The 24,860-nt window shown below is 41.6% G+C and overlaps 1 protein-coding gene across 1 annotated transcript; it reads right to left on the reverse strand.

Moving 5' to 3' along the window:
* Positions 1-796: 796 nt before the first annotated feature.
* Positions 797-24,828, reverse strand: LOC137282493 (leucine-rich repeat protein lrrA-like). The gene is made up of 2 exons (XM_067814245.1): positions 24,640-24,828; positions 797-5,421 (listed from the first exon to the last, which is right to left on the reverse strand). The coding sequence occupies exon 2, from the start codon at positions 5,378-5,380 to the stop codon at positions 2,987-2,989; it is 2,394 nt and encodes a 797-aa protein (XP_067670346.1). The 5' UTR covers positions 5,381-5,421; positions 24,640-24,828; the 3' UTR covers positions 797-2,986.
* Positions 24,829-24,860: the final 32 nt, after the last annotated feature.

The raw sequence follows: 24,860 nt of genomic DNA on the forward strand, positions 1-24,860 counted from the left end.
GCCTAGTGGTAAAGGCATCGACTCCACACCTTAAAGGCCCGGGTTCGATTCCCCACGTATGTATATCGTGTGAAGCCCATTTCCGGTGTGTTATCACCCGTGATACTGCAGGGATGTTGGTGAAAGCAGTGTAGAAACCCAGACTCATTCCCCCAAACCACCATTCCACTAGTCTGCCCTCCTTCCTTCTCTCCTCACTTGTAAGTGCAGTGTTGTGAAGGTGCTCAAAGCTGAACTCTGAAGACTTGTCAACAATCAACCGGAAATCAACCCGGTTATTGGCTGGTCTGACTTTACATGATGTGTTCAAAAAAGCCCACGGTAATATCGTTTTCACCAGAAATTTCAATCATTTCAGTGGATATGGCCACTGGAGCGGCGTGGTAGCCTTGTGGCTAAATTTTTCGCTCGTCCCCTCTGTGACCCGGATTCGCTTCCTCACATAGCAACGGACCCGTGAAGGTCCGGGGTAGGTCCTTCTGCAACCCATGCTTACCATGAAAGGCGACAATGCTTGTCGTAATAGGCGACTAACGGGATCGGGTGGTCAGGTTCGCTGACTTGGTTGACACTTGATAATGTACAGACCGACCCATATGGCTGGAATATTGCTGAGTGCGGCGTAAACTAAACTCACTCACTCACCCCACACAGGGACAATGTGTGAAGCCCATTTCTGGTGTCCCCTGCCGTGATAGTACTGGAATACTGCTAAAACCAGCGTAACACTGTGTACATTGTAGACCAGTGACCATGTGGTTTTGAGTTTACTGAACGAAACATAAGCAACTGCGCCTCAATGAAAAGCTTATTTATTATTTCTGAAGTATACAATATAGACCTATTCCAAACCACAATATCAAAAGACAAAGACGGAAACAATTACAAACACCTGTTGTGTTAGGAAACGGTAACAAAATAAGAAAGATATGACATTTAGCTGCAACAATTAACAAATAAAATAACTGAAGGTAAAAGTTGCCCTTAATTATATCATTTTTTCTGCTTTCTCAAATTGAGTACAATATTTTCAGGAAACAATGCCTGTATTTCAAAAGGACACGAGTAGTAATTCAAGAAAGTATCCTTCTCACCTAAAGATTGAATATCGTTCGCTTGGAAAACCAGTGACATTAATTTTAAAGGCATGAAGAGAAAGACATACAGAAATGTCACGTCAGTATTTACAGATGACTAACGAAATTTTCACCATGGACGGATGGACAACATCAACACCATACAAAACCATGTAAAAATAGCAGTGTTTGTACAGGGTAACAAGGCGTATCACAGGTTTGCTTGCTGTAGTGGTGAATTTGGGGGGAACTTCACAGTATTGAATACATACCTTTACGGTATACCTTCACGGATAGCTGTGAATACGGGGTGATTTATACATGTGGGAGAAACATAAACGCGAATGACATTGCGGATGTAGCAACATTTAAACGAAAACATTATGGTAAAATCAAATAATTAAAATTTCAACACAAATTGTATCATTTCAAATGCAGAATAACTGCGTCAACTATAACTAATGGGAACCACAGAAAATCGAGATATTAGTATCTAGTATTAGACATCAATTAACTGACCATATCATTGCTTATCGTCTCGCACCTTGAATTTAACTTCTCATTGCTTATCGTCTCGCACCTTGAATTTAACTCCAGTTAATGAGAACTCGGCGATTTTTTAATACAAATTGGAGCCTGTTGTTCAAGGCACATTTGATATCTAACGAAAAGCGGTGACCGACTGTCAACGACTTTTCTCGATGTCAAAGAGAATGTTGTCATCATACAACGTAGGTCTCTAAGGCAACGCTTACAAACAATCAGTTGTTTATGGTGTCAGTAACTTTGGCATCGAACTTTAATGGGACATTTGCGTGTACACGGGCAATGCGTGTGGGGTCCAGTTGGTGTTCCGCCATTAGGAACAGCTCAAGTAAATGAAGCTGCCAAATGGAAACGTTATTAGAAAATGTCCGCAGTGTTATCAATGATTCATTGTGACTGTCAGTTTAACGCTACTTTTCAAAACGAGGTGCTCGAGTCAAGGCAGAAATCACGACCTTGCCCCAAGATGGCGCATGCGTACACAGGGGTGAAGGTTGCCTAGGAACTGGACATTGTTTCGCTTTTATAGTTTCATGTTGTTTTGAGAGAAAGGAATGCTTTGAATATTCATGATCCCCTGATGTTCATATAATCCGATTCGTTGATGCAGAGTGTTGTTTGAAGCAGAGTCTATGCTTTACGCAATATGATATGGTTGTGTATGGTTCATCTATAAAGATCCTTCTCGATCGGTTATATACCAAAATGATTTATATCATTAATGAGAACATGACCCAGGAATGTTAATGACAGAACAACTCCACCCCAATATTAAAGAAAACAAACATAAATAATATATTTTGCAGGGAAGCATCACTGTCATTCGTCAATGTTAAAAAAACTCCAGTCATGTAAGTGTGAAACCTTACGCACAAATGACTCATTTAGTGAGTGGTTCAAATCACCATGGTTCCCCGAACATGTAATGCTATAAATGTGTATAAATATACCTCCAGGGTAATATAATACAATGAATATCACACGGATGTAAGAACGTAAAAAATACTAACAATGCACACAAGATGCAATACATTGTCACCACATTTAACAATGGTTGTGACACATGTTGATCGTTCAGTCATTGAGCACTAATTGAGTAATTATTTCCAGATATCACAAGCATACAATCGTCCTATCTAATAACTTGGCATCTGTTGTTTTATCACAGACTTGAATATATATTTCTTCTCTTCAATACTGTCCACTAATGTATATATATGAAACAGTTTCGTTACAGATAGGCATCGCAGCCGATACTGATGAATGAGGCTTTATCACATTTCAAACACGTTTATACAGAAGGATATTTCACTGTTTTTCGAATGTTATAAAGCTCCGAGGTGATACCGATCAGTGAGGTGTCTTCAGTTGCCTGGGGGTGCGGACTTTGCACCTTTGCCCCTCCTTCCCCCCTGGGGACTCCCCTTCCCCTTCCGCTTGCTCTTTGGGCTCTTCTCTGGTTCTGGCTTCTTCGGTCTGTCCCTGTCTTCCCTCGTCTTACTTGACGACTGGTCCGAGTAGGTGATTGCAGCTCTGCCACGAAGGTTCTCCCAAGCCTTCGGGAATCCGAGGACGATCTTGTTGTCGGAAACGTCCACCTCTCGGACAGCAGGGAGTTTGCATATACTCTCTGGAAGGGCTTCCAAAATATTATCAGAGAAATCTAGAACCTCCAATGCCTTCAACCTGTCAAACTCTCCTGGAAGGGTCTTGATGTCATTACCTTTTGCTCTCAGTACCTTCAGCCTATACAGATACGGAAATCCCATTGGCATCTCGTCAATATGGTTGAAAGAAACATTCAACGTGGTCAGAGACGCTAAGACGTCTATCCGGTCACGTGGAAAGGTCAAAAGTTCATTGCTGGAAAGGTCAAGGCTAATGAGCTTGTTAAGGTCACCAAAGTCATCGGGGAGGAGGCACATCTTGTTGAAGGACATGTCAAGGTTCTCCAGCGAGAAAAGCCTCAGAAGTCCAGGGGAGAAGTCAGCTATGGAGTTATTGGACACGGTCAAACGTTTCAGCTTCTTCAGCATTGTGAGTCCGTCCGGGAGATCGGTTAGCTCGTTGTGGCTGACCACAAGGCTCTCCAGAGCCTTCAGCTTGGCAATGCCGTCCGTGAGCGACTTCAGGTTGTTCTTTGACATATCCAGATGGCGGAGGAGTCGGAGGTTGAAGACAGCAGGAGGAATCTCATCAAGCTGGAGGTTACAAATCTCCAGATGAGACAGGTTCCGTAGATGATCCTTGTCACCAATGACAACCAGAGGCGAGCGTAAGTCAGTTGGGTTGACCGTGAGCGGGTTATCGGACAGATACAGGTATGCACATGGCTTCGGGATGTTCAGCTCAGTCAGACTGTTGCTGGAGACATCAAACGAATGAAGCTGGTACAAGAAGTCTATTGATTTGGGGATGGCTGCTATTTCGTTATGGCTCATGTGGAACTTCTCCAGGTTACGGACCTTTCGGAGGTCAGCAGGCAGAGCTGCCAGCCTATTGTAGGAGATATCCAAGGTGATGAGGATTTGGTCCTGGCCGAGACTGTCTGGGAGGATGGATATCTTGTTCTGAGCGATGTTTAGATGCTTTAGTGTTGTCACCTTACCAAGAGATTCGGGAACCTCTCTGATCCCGTTACCCGACACATCCAGGGTCTGAAGAGCCTTCATCTCCTGAAGTTCATCGGGAATTACTTCAATTTTATTTCTAGCCACATACAGATGTTCCAACTGTTTCAAATATATTGCGAATTTCATGGAGTTGAGGCGATTGCCTGACACATTGAGGCTTTCAATACATGGCAGATCTTTCGTCCCTGTCGGCAGGTACTCAATCTGGTTGTCGGAGACGTCCAAAACTCGGAGCTTCTTTAGTAAATGGATATCATTTGGCAAAACAGTGATTTCATTCCCAGCAACGTTGAGTGTGTCCAGTGCGTATCCAAGACTGCATATCTCCTCTGGAAGCACTTTGATAGAATTGTGCGATACGTTGAAATAGTGCAGATACTTCACCATACCCACCTGCACTGGAAGCTCATCCAAAGAATTGTGGGAAAGATCAAGCCAGGTCAAGCATCTCAATTTGTCAATGTTTTCCGGCACAAACGCGATTGCATTATAGGAAAGATCCATACTCTTGATATTTGGCTTTTTAACAGCAGCAGAGGGCATTTCCGTAATTCTGTTACCTGCAAGGTTCACAAACGCAGCCACCTCATACAGACCCTTCTTGAAAGATTTGATCAGATTAAACGAAACATCTATATGTGTCAAAGATGGTGACTTTCCTAGATTCTTGGGCAAAGCTCTGAGTCTGTTATTTTGAGCATACAAAGTTCTAAGGCCAGTGGATTTGTGTATAGAAGGAGGCAACTTTTTAATACTGTTATTAGTGATGTCTAACGTCACAAGCTTCTTCATCCTGGATACTGAGCCAGGGAAGGAGGTGAGGTTATTGTTCTTGACATCTATGTACTCCACGTTTTCCAGATTGGCCAAACCTTTTGGCAACCTCTTCAGACGGTTGTTCTCGGCGTTGAAGCGAAGAGTTAATGCACTGAGTTCCTCGTTGTCGTAGATCTCGATGGGGAGCGTTTTCATGTTGCACGTGCCGAATTTGAGGTGAACTGCCTTCCCGTCCCCCAAACGTTTGATGTGGTTCTTCTTGAGGGGGTCGGGTAGGGAGACGATCTTGCTCCCCGGACCGGTGGCGGGAGGGGGCTTTTCATCCTTCTTCTTGCCTCTCTTACTCATGGCGGTACTGGCTCGCACTGACCGAGGTCGAACTGGGGCACCTGCAATCAGATGTATGTTGTCATCAAAGAGAAACAGAAAGAAGAGTTGCCCATCATCAGCGACCATGTTTAAGTGTGTGTGTATGTGTGTGTGTGCTGTGCGCGTGTGTGCGTGTGTGTGTACGTGTGAGTGCTGATGTTCACGTGTGTGTCTGCGTGTCTCTGACATTGCCTGTGTGCGCGTGTGTCTGCGTGTATGAAATGTATGTGCCGAATCTTATAGTGAATCCCAAATGCGCACCATACCTCTCTCTCTCTCTCTCTCTCTCTCTCTCTCTCTCTCTCTCTCTCTCTCTCTCTCTCTCTCTCTCTCTTTCTCTCTCTCTCTCTCTCTCTCTCTCTCTCTCTCTCTCTCTCTCTCTCTCTCTCTCTGAGACAAGCGTTATTTTCAAAAAATGTCGGGCTAATGCCACACTTCTCTGGTTCGGTTCAGACACGCTACCAAAGCATCATAAACATCGTAGCATTAACAACAAACAGACTATCAGGACGTCCCACATTCTCCTTCAGATGAAATCGTGCAGCGGCAAAACATTTCTAAACGTTGTCTCTTAACGTTGATACGTCCGACGTAATACATCTGAGCTCAATGTCGTATCAGTGATATGTATAATCTATAATTAAATCCGCTTATGTACTTAACAAGCAGCTGTATTACTTCACAATTACTAGTGGTGTTATTCACACATATCAAGTCGCCAAGTAAAGTACTCCAAATACTAGAACGTGTCATGACAAATTACCCGATAATACGTCATAGATGTTTCCTACCGTGAATTCAATGCGTGAAGATTTAAAAGCTTACGGTGATTAACGGCTAGAATCAAGCTGGTATACCTAAACTTCTGGGCCCACGTGCGCAAACCGATCTTAGCACGACGATAATCGTAGGCCAGTGTTAAAATATAGGAATTAACGTAGCCTTAGCACTAAGATCGCTTTGTGAAATTGGGCTCTGTGCAACAGATCACATGGACTTGTAACCCTAAAACTGCCATCATGGTATATACTGTCACTGATGGGGTATTAATTCTATATACGCTCCTGTATTGAAAAAGGCATTTACTGTGAAGTGCAGATCCGATACTTTTATGTGTAACTAAATATCAAGGATTCGAACCACTGTGACAATTTTTTAAACTAAAAACTTTTGCAATCATATATTCTTTTAATATGAAGCTATTAACATACATTTCAAATTTTAACGAAACCGGTGCAGAAATATAGATTTTAGAAAATTCTATCGCGACGCTCGAGGACATTACATGAATGATTGCAGTGAAACGTCTGTACTTACATGTAACCTACATGTCGCAGTCGTTTACATCTGATACGTCTATTCAAGACCGATATAGTCCTACCTTGACACACGTAGCTGTAAGAGTGTCCTTTATTCAGCAACTGACGCACCCATACACAACCTTTCTTTACAGCGTGATTGTACGCGGGACTTAAAATGTCAGTTATTTATTGCCCGCAAATTGCACTGATTTCGCTTTGAGAAAGGTAACACTTTTTACCGGACCCGATATACAGATAAACTATGGCAGGTAATAGAAAACTAATATCGATTTAGGGCAAAGAGCTATCGATGTGTGTGTATCTTATCTATGTATTGCGTCAACTCGTTCTTTTATCTCTTCACAGGTACGCGGACTTTGATATTAATCGAGCGCCTTCATTCTATTTGTGGAGCAATCATAGCTTAAAATGATTTATTGAGCACAACACAGTTCATGATTTCTAAAGTCATGAAGGTTTTTTTCCCTCTAAACGAGGTGTAGTTGCTAAACATGAAATAATAAAGATTCATTATTTAGGCGCAGCAGAATATGAATACCGAGACCCTTATTCCTTTCAAAACTTGATTTCGCATTAGAAAATATTTCAAAGGGCCAAAGGAATATTTGCAGTTTTAACTCGTTATGTAGAGCGATCGATCCAAAACATAATAAACGATGTTAATTTCATCTGCATTGATGGTCAATTTATTGATGTCATACTGATGTTATTGTCCTCCTGTTTTTATTAGTCTAATAATACGTAAATTATATCATAATTACACAAGAAAAAATAATATTCATAAGATTTACGAGGTGTGTGAGGTTATAGTGGCGACTAATATTAATGCTAATTATTGTGACAATAATAATAGCGAGAATAATGATATCAGCAACTTAAGCAACAACGCAATATAAATCCTCACCTTTAAAACTAAAACCATGTTGTTCTATGGCTATTTCCATTTAATAATATATACACATGTATACGGTTCGCCATAGTATTAACAAATGACTGACATATCATAATGAATATACTGATAATAATGGTTATACATGTCAAGCCTTCTACCCACGTACGATGGCGTATATTTAATCTGGATCCAGATCCAGGAAGCGTTCGTAACGTTACGGCCTATCGCAACTCTGTAGTTCATCATAGACTTACGAATGTCGTATCGCTCCAAACCATTCGTGGATCGGGTACCTCACTACCTCTATTATGCCCCACTCACGTCACTCTGACAATGTGTTAAATATTACGACCCACCCTCGTTACTCTGACAATCTGTTAAAGATTGCCCTCCACTCTCGTTACTTTGACAATCTGTTAAAGATTACGCTCCACTCACGTTACTCTGACAAACTGTTAAAGATTACGCCCCACTCACGTCACTCTGACAATCTGTTAAAGATTATGCCCCACCCTCGTCACTCTGACAATCTGTTAAAGATTACGCCCCACTCATGTCACTCTGACAACCTGTTAAAGAGTACGCCCCACTCACGTTACGCTCACAATCTATTAAAGATTACGCCCCACTCTCGTCACTTTGACAATCTGTCAAAGATTACGCCCCACTCACTTCACTCTGACAATCTATTAAACAGACACAAATGGTTGGAGTAACAATGTCCGATATAGACAACAGATCTGTTTTACCAGAGCTAATCAAGCGATAGTATCGACGTTGTAATTCTGAAAATCGCACAGAAGCGTAAGCAAGACGTGACAAACTGTCAGTCGCATGCTTCATGTCTAAACATGATATAACTATTTTGCTCACTAAAACAATACGTCAACGGTAACAGTTTAACAATGTCTGAAGCTGATGTTATGCCGACCTTCAAAACTTCGACTACACACGATACCCTGAAATTCTTTTAATCAATTAGTTCCTGTATCAGGTACGCATAAAAATGCGACCCGATATACAAAATTGTTGGTTTTTCCGACATAATCACCAACCAATTCCAACTACATGGCGCCGTTTCAAGCGTAAGCTCTCGTATGCGTAAGATTTCGTAACCTTTCTGGTAGCTTTGGTTCCTCCTATACTGTAACATAGGCAGTCCGAATGCAACGAGAAAAGTTACGACATCTTAGACTGTGAAATGCGATATATTAAAACACGTATCAATTCCAAACGAACTTACATGTTGAGGCCATTGTGCCGATACGGACAGCCACCTTCTAGCCAGAGTGTTGTCCGTCCGCCAACACCAAATGACCAGTAGCCAGTAGTGACCAGTGGTATTAGTGGTACGTTAATGACTGTAATCCCGCTTAAATACCTCGGTTACTTAAAAGGCCAGTGCGCAATATGTGTCAAATGTATTAGTTCCGGGGATGCGGGCGTCTTCAATTAGGCTAGAAATGCCTGCTGCTTTTAGAGGTAATTGTGTGTGTATGTGTTTGTGTGAGGTAAGTAGCTATTATGACTCCTTTCGTCATTGCATTTAATCTTCATGCGTGAAGGTGTATTTCACAGTTTTTGGGGTTTTTTTTTTTCAGAACACCACTTACGATATATGTCATTCAAAACAGTATACCATATTGGATTTACAAGATTGATAATACGCAAACTGATGAAGCTAAGGGGGATGGATGATGAACAGAAATTAAGGGAAAATGTGAACATTAATTATATTACTTTGGAAATGTTTCTCTCTCTCTGTCACACACACACACACTCTTTTTTATCAAGGGTGTTAAACCTATCCGTCCCTGAGTTCGACAAAAAAGGGAGCAGGCTTGTTTAAAATTACGACCAGTCATTTGGAATAAGGTCATTTTACGCTGGTGTTATCAATATCCACGTCATTGTGGTCTGTACGCCGTGTTAGTGTGTGCACAATAGAACCAGGCATTGATGCTTGAGGGAGTTGTATGCTTATGGTGTCCGCTCGGGATCGGAGAGGGAGGTCATTGTTGCTCGGCGTGCATTTTGTTTAAAACAAAATGTTTCAAGACGCAGGTAATACAGCTATTGTTTTCTTGCGATTTTAAGCCTGAGTTTACACGTTTTCCAGTGCTTTCGGGTGCATATTAAAATCTCAGTTTCCTCATTCTAAACCCGAAAACCGTAACATTCACTTAATCGTCATTTACTTCTGACACTATAGATACTGATATCTACGTTTGTTTGTAAAGAGTACACATCAGTCGCGAACTTAACCAATTGTTTATATGATCTAATGTGGCATGCAAATAAATTATGTCAGTCTACCTTTAAAACAAAGTTAAAAGGGCGACTGACTTTACTTCGTTTGGGGCCGTAACCCGAGAAAATGCGGGTTAGAATTTATCTCCGGTAACCCATTCTTGACATAAGGGGATCGGGTGGTCAGACTCGCTGACTTGGGTGACACGTGACACCGTATTCTAGTGGCGTGTATCAATGATTATACTGTTGATCACTGCATGGCCTGGCTCAGACGCGATGCAATATGCTAGAATATTGCTGGGAGCGGCGTAAAACTAAACTCACTCACACATTAGATATTCTTTAAATGACAGGGGAGGTGGGGTAGCGTAGTGGTTAAAGCGTTCGCTCATCACGCTGAAGACCCAGGTTCGATTCCCCACATATGTACAATGTTTGAAGCCCATTTCTGGTGTTCCCCGCCGTGCCATTCTCTTCCCACAGAGGTTACTTGTCATATCTCCCTACGAACCTCTGTTCTAATACCGCCATATTTCGCGGTTCTCATAAAATACTCTAGAGGCAAAATATGGCAGCAGATTTATCTCCCTTTTTCTTTCCAATCAGAACACGTGTTACATCGACCTAGATTTAACTTGACAAATGCAAGCAATGTGGAGAAACAAATATGAGATGACTGAGTTCTGTCTAGAAGAAACATTTGAGTATCGCGCTCGGGAAGAGGTTCTAGTTTTCACGATGCATCCGGAAATTACCGAGATCTTGCGAACGATCACTTTTGAAACAAGGTCGCTGATTGCACTACTAAATCTGATTGCCTCCAATCACGAGTCTTGAATACTCGCACCATGAAAGGGTCGTATTAGAACAGAGGTTACGTAGGAAGATATGACAAGTTTCCACTGTGGGAAGAGAATGTGATATTGCTGGAATATTGCTAAAAGCGGCGTAAAACTACACTGACTCACTTGCTTTAAATGATATACATGAATCGTCCATCATCACTGAACTACACATCTTAAATCTTATACAGGATACATATAGCTTCTCACAGTGTACAAACGTAGGAATGATAGAGAGAGTTTGGCTTCCAGCCATGCTGTAAATTTGCCTCATTGAATAACGGAGTGTAAGCTGTGTGTGGGAGGGAACCCCGAAGTAATGCAAATCTCAAACGATGGTCATTTTGACGGAAAGAACGACCGCGGGCTTGGTGTTGACAAACCAAGAAGACTTACTGTAATAGTGCCGAGCATGGAATTGAACCCACGATCACTGGTTTCCACGTTGCTAACTATAAATAAGATCACCTACCTTCAATAACCAATAAACGAACCAAGAGAAGAATGGTGACAATAAAGTATACGATAGATGGGTTCATAGGTATTTTTTGAGTGACATTTAGATGCTGGTATTATAAACAGGAACACCTCAATAAACAGATAACTTCCATGTCAATAGATGCGACGTTTCGGTATTTGAATGAGAGGCGGGACACGGGGCATCGCTTGATAACGGTGTTAGGATCTTCACCAAAATGTCGCATCTATTGCAATAAAGATGCTGGTTATTCTTCACTTGTTTTAATTCTAAAAAATCAACATGTTCGGAATCAAAAGTGACATACCTTTGTAATTCTTTGAATGCCGAAGAACGCTGGTAATGGAACCAGAAGTTCAGAATCTAACCATGGAACTACCGGTGTATTTGCGATGATGTCACAGTAGGCCGACTGACACAGTTGAGGAACCGAGATTTAAGTATGATCCATTGCCGGAGAAGGATCCTTGCTAAGACGCATGTCCATCAGCCTTTCCATGTCAAGTAACAAACACCCAGAGCTTTATACCTGTATTGATTCCCGCTGTATCAATCAAACATAATAAGCCAATACAGATACCATTGCATACAGTCGGACCTCGGTAGCATGGCTAGAGGCCTCGACTGGACACGTACGTGTGGACACGCAGCCCTGGTTGAGTATTATACACACAGGTTACCGTCATGCTGTAGGATTCATTCTGAGCGTGGAATCTCATACAGTGTGTATAGCTGCCCCCTGTTGAGTCCGCTCTTCCATCTTGTGTAATATGATTGATTAAGTACTATCCTGAGATAACGACAGTGTGTCGGGGCTGGTTGGGTTTCAGGTAGGATCGATTCACCTAGGCATAAGGATTACTGTGGAAAACAAACTGAGGTTGTGAAATATTGTGGAAGACAAGCGGGGATTGACCATATAAGTTCAATATTTTCTGTGCACGTGAAATCATTATCTGAGAATTATAGACTCATTTACTGGACCTTATGGCCCTGTTCCACAACGCGATGTTAGAGTAAACATGACGTGTACGACTTTGGTTAAAACGCACGGGTTCACTGACCAGGGATTACGATCTGACAGGGTATAGGATTCAAACACATTACCAGCGGTTCCTGTTCATACAAAGAGGTGTAACTCTTTCAAGCTATAATTGGTCAATCATAACACAGGGTTCACTGCAATTATTACACTATCCATAGTATTGACTCTCAGACTAATGCTTATATTGGTAATAAAAAATACCATTCAAACTGAAAAACAACAAAGTGACCTGTGACTTAGGAAACTCTATCTGTTTCTCCTTCATGTATGGCCCTTGCTTTGCAGAAAAGGCGGGGAGGAATGGAATAAGTTGTGGTTCAGACAGTCTGCACTAACCCTCAGGTGTACTGACACCCTTCATGATTTCAACATGGTTGCCGCCAAGAGCAGGCAACTCTAGCCTGATCCTTTGCTCAGGACAACACTGCATTCTGACCTGACCCTCAACTATCCATGCGATCTCAATAGAAGCGCCGTTTGTTTCATGGCAACCACTGAGAGAAAACAAGGTTCAAGGGCTTGTTGACTTTAATGTATAAACACCAAGGCTCTTGTATTGGGACGAGACGCGGTTGACCCTGCCATTGTGTCTCGACATATACACTCGAGTTTAAGGAGCTTTTGTGACTTTGTTTGAAAATATATATCATGCTACCCAGGCGGCATAAGGTTTAATGTGTAGCGGTAGTGTGTGTCACACACTCGTTTAAATAACGGCAAGTCTCCAGCAAGGTTTATGTCAGACTGACATTTCACGTAGCATTGCAGTGTATCATTGTCAGATATTGACAGAATAAGTCAGTCAGTTGTATTTTGCGCCGCTTTAAGCTTTATTCCAGCAATATTGTACCCATGTAGGGAAGCGAACCCGGGACTTCAGTGTGACGAGCGAACACCTTAACCACTGGGCTACCTATCCGACCAAAACATTCAAAGAATAAATGACAGTGTATTTTCAATACTCCAGACAGTAGTATCTCACAGACTGGATGTGTCTTAAAGATTCGCAGTAAGAAAATATGTATTTGTGTTGGGGATAGTCTGGGTGTATGAGGGTCTCTTTATTTTCTGGGAGTTTATTAGTGTCGGTTTACAAGATCATTAAAGAAGGACATGTGAATTCTGAACGATATAACTTAGCAACAGAATCATTTATTTGTATTTATTATATATTTGTGCTGCGAGAATGATTTACATCAGTTCTGTATTTACTTTATGTACTATGCAAAGACCATTCTAGACTTAACAAATAGCCCAGCTATGCCACGCCGATTAGGACATTTGAAAGAATACGATGGTAGAACTCTTTATGTAACTGATTGCAGCCTATGCTTCCAGCGTCAAAGGTGAATGATTTAATCACACTCTTCACGGGACAGAAGAAATACACCATTGAAAAAAGTAGGGAATATTCAGTTTGGCAAGTACCACTAGCCAATGCCAAAGCATATATGAGCAAAAGTAATATATATTCATGAAGATAAAACATTTCCAAAGGAATGGAATAAATTGTCACATTTTCCCTTAGTTTCTCTTCATCATCTGTTTCCTCCTTGGCTTCATCATTTGCATTTCAACAGTCTTGTAAATCTAATTTCGCCTACTTTTCCAAATGGTATGTAAAAGCCCTCACATAAAATAGACATTTTCCCAGAGCCTTTTTGGCTTCAGATGATACCCGCTTTATATATATTTTATGTTTAGTTATTTCAGACATCGAACACACACGCCTTTATAAAAGTCATGAATACCATTTAAAGAACATAAATATTTAGTAACAGATTGAAAAAATATGCATGAATAATAAACAAATAAATATCAATACACATCTCTCATAAACAGCCAATAACGTCTATGCCAAGATTAAACAATATCGATTTTCCGATCAATGACACCGTTACAAAGTCAATATATTTACTTAAATTACAGAAATCCATTATGTGACATTCCGATCGGTGCAAAATCGATATGTTAACCAGGTAGGAAAAATCTAAATAATATTGCTGTATGGGAACTATCAATTTGTCTTATTCTTGGTTTAGCGTAGAACAGAGATTAGTGATATCACGTCGGGGGACACCAGAAAATGGGCCTCACAGATTGTACCCATGTGGGGAATCGAACCCGGGTCTTCGGCGTGACGTGCGAACGCTTTAACCACTAGGCTACCCCACCGCCCCAGAACAGAGATTAGACACAGGTCATCGAACTATAACCCCAGCTGTCATACCTAGTAATTCATTATTCAGTAGTGGATTTCAGGGGAGCAGATTACAACGTACATCTTGACGTTTCTCCAACGTCTTTTGTTAACCGTTTAACATGAGACAGGAGGGTATTATAAGCCGATCAGAGATAATTCAGCATGATCCGTTATATGTAACGGTAAGGTAATCGCCGCGATACAGTTCCTGTTACAAATTAGGTAACGTGAAACGGTTTGTTTCGTAGAGTAATTAATAGGTTGTGTTACTGTCCTTTGTGGTTGATGCATTTGACTTATACATGCATTGACATGCTTGTTGGTCGGGTTAATCAAGTTTGTAATGGCGTCACGTTTCATTACACAGGATCATTTTGGTCATAATACCTTAAAGGATACATGGTTTGGGCCCCTCTTAGCGTTCGGATATAAAGTATTCTTGTAATTCTAGTCTTGTAATTGACAAGATCCTCATAGTACCGGAAGTCCGCACGCAGTAAAACCTTTGAGAACCTTCAGAAATTGTACAATTTTTGGAATTGAACTGGAATTTAACGTTTTGTCGGTGGCGCGATGAGTATGAATTTACCACAATTTTATCATAGTTTCTTATCACTGTCTTGGTCTTCTCAATACCACAATACGGAGGTAAAAGAATATTAGTTCCGGTTCACCTCAGACCTACGGTCATCCCTTTTCGCGAATAGTGACCGACCAATGAAATTAGAAACTGGAGGTCGGCCTTAGCCAATCAGAAGGCAGCTTTCGCGAACTACAGATTACTGGGACTTGGCATTTAGCAAAGTACGTGTTAAAGAAGATTTTGATAAAGTTTTCAATTTAGATTGCAACCTGAACGACAGAACATACTGGAATGTAGATGACCGAGACTGTATAGCTGTACTTCCCATTGACATTTGAGAATCCCCAACTTTGAAATGTTCATTCCACTGATCGTACATCCGGGATCTGCACCTAGTAATCGTTTCGCGGTTGCATGACAGGCAACGCATACGGACTTTCCATTTCGCGATTTTATACACGACTTGGCCAGATGAAGATAATTCTTTTCGTACAGAGGCGAGAGAGAGAGAAATCTCAGAAACCTCGCATCGTGGGATTCGCTCTGATCATGTTAATGCTTTTTAGCACTATTTTAAAACAAGGCATCAAACTGATATATATTTGAAACACTTGTCAAAGGGGTACGGTGGGTAGCCTAGTGGTTAAAGCGTTCGCTCGTCACGCCGAAGACCCGGGTTCGAATCCCCAGATGTGAAGCCCATTGTCTGGTGTCACCCGCCGTGATATTGCTGGTATATTGCTAAAAGCGGCATAAAACTAAACTCACTCACTCACACTTGTCAGAGCCGCGTAAAATACAATTGTTTTAGACATGTTTCTATTCAAACAAAATTGAATAGTACGGATCGGTGAGCAAACTAAAAGCTAATGTGAACACCTCTCCGTCAAAGCACAGCACGCGCACTCATTCCAACTTCAAGAACACAAACTTGGCCTTTACCGTGGAACAGAATATGCCCTAAACGTGCACTAGACACCACTGGCGGTTATAATCATATATAACAAAAATACTGTGATAATTATTCACTAGTACGATTTTAACTTAACCCCTACATTATACGAATCAGAAACCATTCTCCAGTGACAGCAGGACACGCGCGCACCTACACACGGACTCATCATCACCATGACAATAGCTGAACATTGAAAACACGCCACGTGTGTATGTTAGATTAAGTTTTCATCACAGGTGGGATAATCATTCCCTGATTTCATCATTTAAATACAATCGCCACTGCTCATATTCGCAAACCGGTCATCACGCACGTGTTCCGTGAGTGTCTGTGATTTTGAAATCGGAAATTGATGAAACACCACTCAAAAACATATCAAAATGATCCATAATTAAAGAGTTGCCCAATCGTAGACAGACAGACAGACAGATAGACAGATAGATAGATAGATAGATAGATCGAGATGTTTGTGTTTCTATAAGAATTGTAATGATAAGGTAGTTGAGGTTGTCACACACTACTGGTCGTAGACAGACAGACAGACAGACAGACAGACAGACAGATAGATAGATAGATAGATAGATAGATAGATCGAGATGTTTGTGTTTCTATAAGAATTGTAATGATAAGGTAGTTGAGGCTGTTACACACTGTTTGTTTGATGAGGAGTATATATAGTATTACCATCTAGATTTTCTGATAACCCTTCTACTAGGGTTTGAAGGGAATTTAGAAGTGCAATGCGTAAGCGAAGCAAGATTTATAGATGTCAACTTCTTTGTTGTGAATATGACGACGCTTCGGAGCGTATGCCTGATCAACGAGCAAGCATGCATTGCAAAACTTCGTGTTATTCACAATAAAGAAGTTGACGTCATAAATCTTGCCTTTTCTGAACACTACTACTTGTTTTAATAAGTTACTGGTATCCAGTAAAGATTATGAAATTATTCTCAATGTAGCAAAATATGTTAAATATTGTTTGTCTCTCCGTAGTGTATAATCATTGTCATTTTCACTACAGTACGTTGATGTATATCGGAATAGTAATGTTCGGTGACTAAACTGTAATTGACAGACAGGCCGTGAGCGGCAATACCCACGACACATGACAAATTCAGTAACTGAGTAAACCCGAGTGCTCTATAACGTCTTTACAGCACTGTATTAACAACATGACGCACTTAGACTTCGACCACGCCCCTTTGTCAACTCGACACCGCGGTAACGACATGGTTAACACTCAGTTCAGACACTGCACCAATGCTGGAAATCAATGTCGGATATTTGCATGAGTGAGTGAGTTTAGTTTTATGTCGCATTCAGAAATATTATGGCGGAGGAGTGTAAATAACCGCGTCCGAACCGGACAATCAAGTGATCAACGGCATGACCATCGATTAACGCCATAGGGACGTGCCAACCTAGACAACGACCCTGACCACTCTATCCACAGTCGCCTCTTACCACAAGCATGGCCATGGGTTACTGTAGACCATGAAAAGCGACTATGCCTGTCGTAAGAGGCGACTAAAGGGACCGGGTAGTCAGACTGGCTGTCTTGGTTGACGCGTGCCATCGGTTCCCAGTTGCGGAGATCGATGCTCATGTTGTTGATTACTGGATTGTCTGGTCCAGACTCGATTATTTACAGACCGCCGCCATATAGCTGGAATATTGCTGAGTGCGGCGTAAACCTAAACTCACTCACTACTGTAGACCAACCCGAATGGTCACGGGTGTATACATATGCATGGCGATATTACAGGCATATATGGTGACAGGAAATGTTGCTTCTAACGGAACTGCAACAGGTGAAGTTGATTTGATAAGATTGCCATATTCATGTAGTTATATACTGAGTCATAATGAAACTTCACATTCTTTCTTCAGGGCAATACACAAGAACAAGAGATGGTAAGATGGTTAAACTGTTATTGTTTCATTGCTGTGACCTGTGTGGTGTACTGGATACACTTACAGTGCCACAATCAGTTTCATTAGGTCAAATTGCCGTTCCAAAACATGGGTATACAGAACGTCAAGTCACATATTGGACGTCGAGAATGGAGATTGGCAGCCTGCAACCGAATTAGAATTGTCTGTCAGGACCGCTGACCTCTAAACATCTCAGCCTTGGTTCGTGTCGCCGGCAGAAATCTGTCACGTATGTGACGTAGGACACTTTGACGGTCTTCTGTTCGTGACGTCACACGTGGATGACCCGAACTTGGGCGATCAGAAGTTGTGCCAGATTGTTGTAGACGACATGGCAAGTCATACACAGTACGACGGCTGCGTCTCATTGCTCTTGCGACGCCAATGACTGATCTTCCCGCTTGCAACATGCCAACGGCACGTTCACATTGCACCTTTGACAATCGTGGCATTTATAGTACCGTTAGAACTGTGGTTTAAAAAGTGTCTTTTCAATTCTTGAGGCCAATGCAAACACGTGTAAATGAAGAAAACTTCAAACTTCGATGCGAAGATCACGTGATCGATTGCACGTGTAAAACCTGACTTGGCACTAACGTCATTTGTACGACGAATGGATGGGTTTGAGTGGGAGTTTCTAGAGTCGAAAGATAGTCATCCCATTTCGGATACATAGCTGTATCATCAGAGAAAAAAAATATTCATTTTTTTTAAAAAATACAGTTTGTGAAGTTTGTTTTTCGACTCAGTATATGTTTTGCATTGGAATACAACCATTACCGACATATCCATTTGTGCATGTAAGTAAATTGATAGAGTAAAGAGTAAAGAGCCAGCATTGTTAACATCGACTCCTTGCGCAATGTCAGAAACAGCCATAATTCGACTCTCGAGGACTGCGATAGAAGAGTAATGCATCGCGAAAGATTTTCACATATACATAAATGCAAAATCGGGTTGAACCGTTTATCGAGTTTCCCGAAGTCGTTCAAAACGAGGCATTGGTACTACTCGCGAGACAAATATTGAATGGAAGTGAATATCGTGGATCTCTTTGATGTAGCGCAGTGTTTAGCCCCGAAAGGCTGCAGACCCTATGGACCCAGAACCACTGAAGAGGTGTGGGTCCTGATCAGAATGTGTAGACCCCACCATACTTTAACATGGAATTAATACGCTTTGTTTTTAGGGATGAAACCTGCAGAAAACAAAAGCGGTGGTTTTCAGTCGGTTTCGGACCCACGGACCGACGTTAATTTTGGAACGTGACGTCACATGCACACTGTATGTATCGATGTTTTATACAAGGCCCAAGATCACCAAACCTGTCTCTTTAACAGACATATATTCATTTGACAATAAAACGGTAAACCCCACTTCCCCTTCACTGATCACAAAGGTCAAGGCCACTCCGTGGGACATTGTCAAAAGTGCTGAGTCAACAAAAGCTGGGGCCTGAAGTCAGTAATGAAATCCTCATGTGAAAGCAAGGCGTATTGTATTTCTGATAGATCAAATACGGTGGTATGGGGTGACAGAGGGGTAATGTTTATCTTGTATGTATAATGGGTAATTTGTAAAGTATATGTCACGTATTGGAGCTTTTGCACACGTATTGAGATGTTAATTGATGAAAGGATCATTTAGAGTTCATGGTGGGTATTAAAACTTGCTTATTTTGTTTTCATTGCGGGTTATAGACTCCATGCAGATAAATGTCCACTTTGACATGCGTAGCTACATATAAATCTTGATTTGCATCACATATACCGCTCTCGAGCTCAACGCAGGAAGAGCTTCTAGTGATATTTTCAAGCCACTAATCTGTTCATCGTGGAGTCCTAGTGCCAACGAGCATTATGACAAAATGTGCACTGTAACACACGTCTTAACAAAAGCTATAATTTTCACGAAGCCCTTCCTAACAGCATACGTGTAATGTCTATTTGAAATATTTTCAAATCGATATGCATGCGTAAATTTTCAGAATTAAGTTACTGAAACTAATAGCAATATTAAGGGACACACTTGAAGATAATAACGAACGTTTTCAATATTTTTATTACCTTGAAAAAAATCACCGAAACTGTACAAACATAAGACATATCCAAGACATTGACATTTGAATGTTTCATTTTCAGCCAAATGGGTGTTTACGTTCTTTTGCTCGGCACTACATCCAAATATCGGCAGCCGTGAAGTTCCGGGTTAGAATTTATCTTCAGTAACCCGTGCTTGTCGTAAGAGCCACTAACTGGATCGGCTGGTCAAGCTCTTCGACTTGGTTCACACATGTCATCGCATCCCAAATGCACGATGCTCATGTTGTTGATCACTGGATTGTCTGCTGCAGACTCGATTATTTACAGACCATCGCCACATAGCCGGCATACTGAGTGAGATGTAAAGCTAAACTCACTCACCACATATCGGTCAGGTGCGCATTTTATCGTATCCACAAAAGTGTTATAATTGCAGTTAATCTATTTTTTCTGGACTCGATAAAGTTTTGTGATATTAAAAATGCTGGGTATGATAAACCCGTCCAAAAATAAGCCACGATATCCCCTGCCCTTCACGAAAAAGAGTAATCCTGAGTTATTATCTAGAACAACGGCGGTCTACAATTTGCTTGTGTAAATCCACTGACACAAATCAATATGAACACGCGTCTGTCAGCCCGGGTTCAGGAAGGATTTATTTTATCACTGAGGATTAATACAAGACAATACCACTGATAAAAACTACGGAACTCTGTTCAGGACAAAACGCGATCTTGCAATTACGACGAGTTTTCCAACGTAAACCCGTCGTATGTACGTATTTTTGTTAATTATTCGAATAAGCATAAATGACGTCAGAGAAGAATACGTTACGTCATATGCAAGCATGACGTCACAGATGATGCTGAATATGTACCTCATATTTTTTTAGTAATATAACTGACTGATGACGTTGTGTCTTGGAAACCCTTATTTTCTTCTATCCCCAAGATGGAAATCCATCAAAGGTGGGAGACTACCAGCACAACTGCTCGAACACATTTAGCATAAAGGGCATCTGTTGAACACAATGGCTGATTACAATACCCGAACATAACCTGAGACCCGTAAAGATTCGGGATCGAACTGGGCCCTTATTCTCGAAACGTTCGTAACCCTAAGAATTCTTAACTTTGATCGTAGTAAAGTGGGTTAAGAATGGGTTTAAGAAGTTCGGCTACGAACGTTTCGAGAATAGCTAGCCTTGTTTTGCAGTAACCCAAGCTTGTCAGACTGGCTGACTTGGCTGACACATGTCATCGGTTCCCATTTGCGCAGATCGATGATCATGCTGTTGACCACTGGGTTGTCTGGTCCTGACTCGATTATTTACAGACCGCCGCCATATAGCTGGAACATTGCTGAGTGCGGCGTAAAACTAAACTCATATTCATATCGCAATCGTAGATCGATACTCATGCTGTTCTTGATTATTGAATTATTTATATACCACCGTCACATAGCTGGAATATTGTTGAGTGTGGCGGTGAACAACAAAGAAAGAAACATAAGGCTAAATCAAAAAAAGGAAAAATGTTTCTCGGGCATCGGCGCGTCACCTTTACTTTTGCGCGTAACAGTTTTTTTTTTATTGCTCACTAACACGTGCTAAACTTTCCAAGCTGTATTTCTGAGAGAAAAAATAAAATATGTTTTATAAATGTTTCTGCCTCGTCACTTTTTTTTTCTATCAAAATTTTGTAGAAAGTCCTACCGCCCTCGTCACGTTCGAAAAAGATGTAAAGATGTGCTCGAGAAACATTTATTTTTTTTAAATGCAGCCTTACCAGGCCGTTTTCACGTGCCATCCTCCATCTGACATTGGTCATATCCCCCTCGGCTAACGGTAATTCACTATATCTCTCCTCCTAGCAAACCCATAAACCAACAGTGTCGAATATTATTTATATCTCCTTCGGGAATATCACCAAGTTATTAATTCATGTGTCACAGACTGACAACAAAGCAATATTGAGAAGTCCAGCAGTGACATGGGTTTGTCGCATCTAATATAAAGAGCAATCAGGTAATTCCGTGATATTCCCTACGGATCACCATACATATTGAGAAGCTCCATCAATCAGAGCGTACTCCTGGGGCATCATTGATACGGCAAATCTCGGAGATCAAACATGCTCGAGGCTCGGCAGTTGAGGTGGTTCCTTGACTACCTATATATCGGCAATGTAAACAGGACATTGCCTTGACACATGGCATGACAGCTGATACAGGCGATGTAGGGGGTAGGGGTAGAGGTAGAGGGGGTGGCGGTGTAGACAGGGCGGGGTAAACAGATGAATTGGAAATGCCGTGAATTTAGGGTTGTTGGTTGTATGATGCTACAAAAGAGTGGTCATAGGTGAACAATTAGGTGAAAACATGCTAAGGTAGTTTATAGCCATTTCAGAACGTTCGTGTGTGAGATGGCAACGACTTGGGGTTAGACAGGTGTACTGCTACCGCTGTAAATTTAGGCTTGTTGGATGTATGATACTACAGTTAGGGTGGTTATAAGTGAGCAATTAGTTGAGGACATGATATGCTGGTTTATAGTTACTTTACAATGCACGTGCCTCGGATGGGAACGACATGGGGTTAGACAGGTGTACTGTGGATGCGGTGACAATATGAGTGTGGAAACGACACTCTCTACAAATGGCGGTTCCACTATAATGAAAATCAGTCATTTTACAGCGCGAAAGTTAAATGCAAGCATGTGCACCTGCAACGAGCATGCATGTCGGTTAACGTGTTTAATGAAACCCACGGCAAGGGTAAGATGTGTAAGATGCGTTAGTTAAAGTTGGGAGAGATAATTACTATAATAAGTAAAGGTGGGGTGAGGTAAGTAAAGGTGGGTGTGGTAAGTAAAGGTGGGGTGAGGTATGTAAAGGTGGGTGTGGTAAGTAAAGGTGGGGTGTGGTATGTAAAGGTGGGGTGTGGTATGTAAAGGTGGGGTGAGGTATGTAAAGGTGGGTGCGGTAAGTAAAGGTGGGGTGTGGTATGTAAAGGTGGGGTGAGGTATGTAAAGGTGGGGTGAGGTATGTAAAGGTGGGTGCGGTAAGTAAAGGTGGGGTGTGGTATGTAAAGGTGGGGTGTGGTATGTAAAGGTGGGGTGTGGTATGTAAAGGTGGGGTGAGGTATGTAAAGGTGGGTGTGGTAAGTAAAGGTAGGGTGTGGTATGTAAAGGTGGGGTGAGGTATGTAAAGGTGGGTGTGGTAAGTAAAGGTGAGGTGAGGTAAGTAAAGGCGGGGTGAGGTGAGTAAAAGTGGGGTGAGGTAAGTAAAGGTGAGGTGAGGTGAGTAAAGGTGAGGTGAGGTGAGGTGAGTGTATGGATGAGTAAAGTTGGGGTTTGGGGAAGTAAAGTTGAGATAACTAAGTAAAGGATGAGAGAGTAAAGGTGGCAACTGGTTACATAAAGATGGGGTGAGGAAAGTAAAGTTTTGAAACTTCTGCAATGTTAGTAAATTGATGGTGTGTGTGCGCGCGCGTGCGTGCGCGTGTGTTGAACGTAATAAAATGTACGTTCATGCAGTGAAACGTAGGATGAAGTAAACGAGGCTTTGCTAAGTTACACTTTCAGAACAGACAGTATGCCGAGTAAGAAGGAAACCCTTACACAACAGACGTGAACTAGCGTGAAGTGTGAAGTAAAATCTCATTAAAATTGCTTTTAATACAATGGACATGTGATAAATTGCAGTACTAAAAACGCTTAGTATCCACACGCACAACGACATGGTTGTATCAATCAATACACGTGACTTTTATGTACAGAGGCGATCCCAATAAATCTGTCCGCTACAGACACAAGTGTGTGTAAACAAGACCAAACCCCTTGTAAGAAATGTCGGCAAATAAGCTGTCCCATATATCAGCAATTTACCGTTAAAACAGATTTACGGATATGATAAAGGTGTCTCAATCACGATCGATGAAAAGAGAGAGATGAGGGAATTGACAATGACGAAGAAAATGAGAGAGAGAGCAAAACTGGAAAGAAGGGATTATAAGAAAGTCACAAAGGAGAGAGTGGGTGAGTGAGTTTAGTTATACGCCGCACTCAGCAATATTCCAGCTATATGGCGGCAATCTGTAAATAATCGAGTCTGGACCAGACAACCCAGTGATCAACAACATGAGCATCGATCTGCGCAAATGGGAACCGATGGCGCATGTCAACCAAGACAGCCAGTCTGACTACCCGATCCCGTTAGTCGCCTCTTACGACAAGCATAGTAGCCTTTTATAGCAAGCATGGGTTGTTGATGGCCTTTTCTACCCCGGGACCTTCACGGGTCGACAAAAGAGAGAAGAGATACAACATATGTGTGTGTGGCACTTTTAAGTATATGTTCATAAAGGTGGATAGAAACACGTCGTTATTTGGCTATTTTGGAAACCAGTAATTGAATACAAGTATAAACATAAATATACATACCAATAGTGACCATCGTTTATTGGTTTAGTACATAAAACAACACCATTGTTATTTTCATCTTCTTCAAACGAATTTTCACTTCAGGGTCTGACATATGTGCTTCAGAAATCCACGTACCGTATTCATGTATAGTAACCATGTACATATACAGTACATGCTTGTCATTACAGGGAGGCGTTGTCAATGACAAGTGACCTACATCCCAAAGTGTCTAATTAGAGTAAATCACACTATGTTAACTCACCTGAAACAAGACCGATTTAAATCCCTGTATTCCTTCTTAGGATCCGCAAAGATCTTCTCTCATAATTCCACCTGCAAATCAGTCAGTCAATCTTCTTAGCGGTTGATCAGCGATCACCTATTAGCTTTCGCCGTGTGTACCCGGCCCTCTTCGATACGCCGTCATTGTTCTATTGTGGAGTACCGTCATAAGCACAGCGCCGAGCTAGCAACAGGTCCACA

This window comes from Haliotis asinina, chromosome 4, assembly GCF_037392515.1.
Source record: "Haliotis asinina isolate JCU_RB_2024 chromosome 4, JCU_Hal_asi_v2, whole genome shotgun sequence".
Classification (NCBI taxonomy): domain Eukaryota; kingdom Metazoa; phylum Mollusca; class Gastropoda; order Lepetellida; family Haliotidae; genus Haliotis; species Haliotis asinina.

Bases quoted from the DNA above. Each gene is read 5' to 3' on its own strand.
- LOC137282493 (XM_067814245.1), bottom strand. From the start codon at position 5,380: ATGAGTAAGAGAGGCAAGAAGAAGGATGAAAAGCCCCCTCCCGCCACC.